The 508-nt window shown below is 43.7% G+C and overlaps 1 protein-coding gene across 1 annotated transcript; it reads right to left on the reverse strand.

Moving 5' to 3' along the window:
• Positions 1–17: 17 nt before the first annotated feature.
• LOC109131848 (coatomer subunit beta-1-like) lies at positions 18–503 on the reverse strand (the record flags this gene model as incomplete). Its single annotated transcript, XM_019243028.1, has 1 exon — positions 18–503. A coding segment is annotated over one exon (486 nt), but the record flags the coding sequence as incomplete, so codon positions are not given.
• Positions 504–508: the final 5 nt, after the last annotated feature.

The following is a 508-nucleotide window of genomic DNA, read 5'->3' on the forward strand; positions in this document are numbered from 1 at the left end:
AGGTTTCGGTGAATTACCTTGTTTTCCCATTCAAACTCTGCCCACATGGTTCTGAAAGCAACCTCTGAGCAAACAGCAGGGGAGATATAGTCCATGATATCAATGTGTATATCGTTAAGAACCACGACGTTTCGCTCCATTACATTTGATGTCTCATAGACGATGTTCCCGAATATGACTCCGGTCTCTGTGGACGAGACCTTGATGTTTGCTTTTATCTGCATGCTTGTTTCAGGTGCCAAACTATAGTTCTGAGGACGCTCAACAAGTTTCAGATCACCCATGGTTGCTAACTCCAAGCACAGATTTTGAAGGGTTTCCTTTGTCCGGTTGAGAACAGTAACTTCAAGTGCAATGTCATAATGGTGTACTGTCACATATGCTTCAGCATAGACTGGATCACTGAATCCTGTGAGTTGAAGAATGCGGTTGAGTTTGTTAGCATCGTTCTCGTCCTTAGTGAATTCTCCAGTTGCACGCTTTAGGTCATCTTGTACCTGGTCTTCCA

Source organism: Camelina sativa, unplaced genomic scaffold (genome assembly GCF_000633955.1).
Source record: "Camelina sativa cultivar DH55 unplaced genomic scaffold, Cs unpScaffold06396, whole genome shotgun sequence".
Classification (NCBI taxonomy): domain Eukaryota; kingdom Viridiplantae; phylum Streptophyta; class Magnoliopsida; order Brassicales; family Brassicaceae; genus Camelina; species Camelina sativa.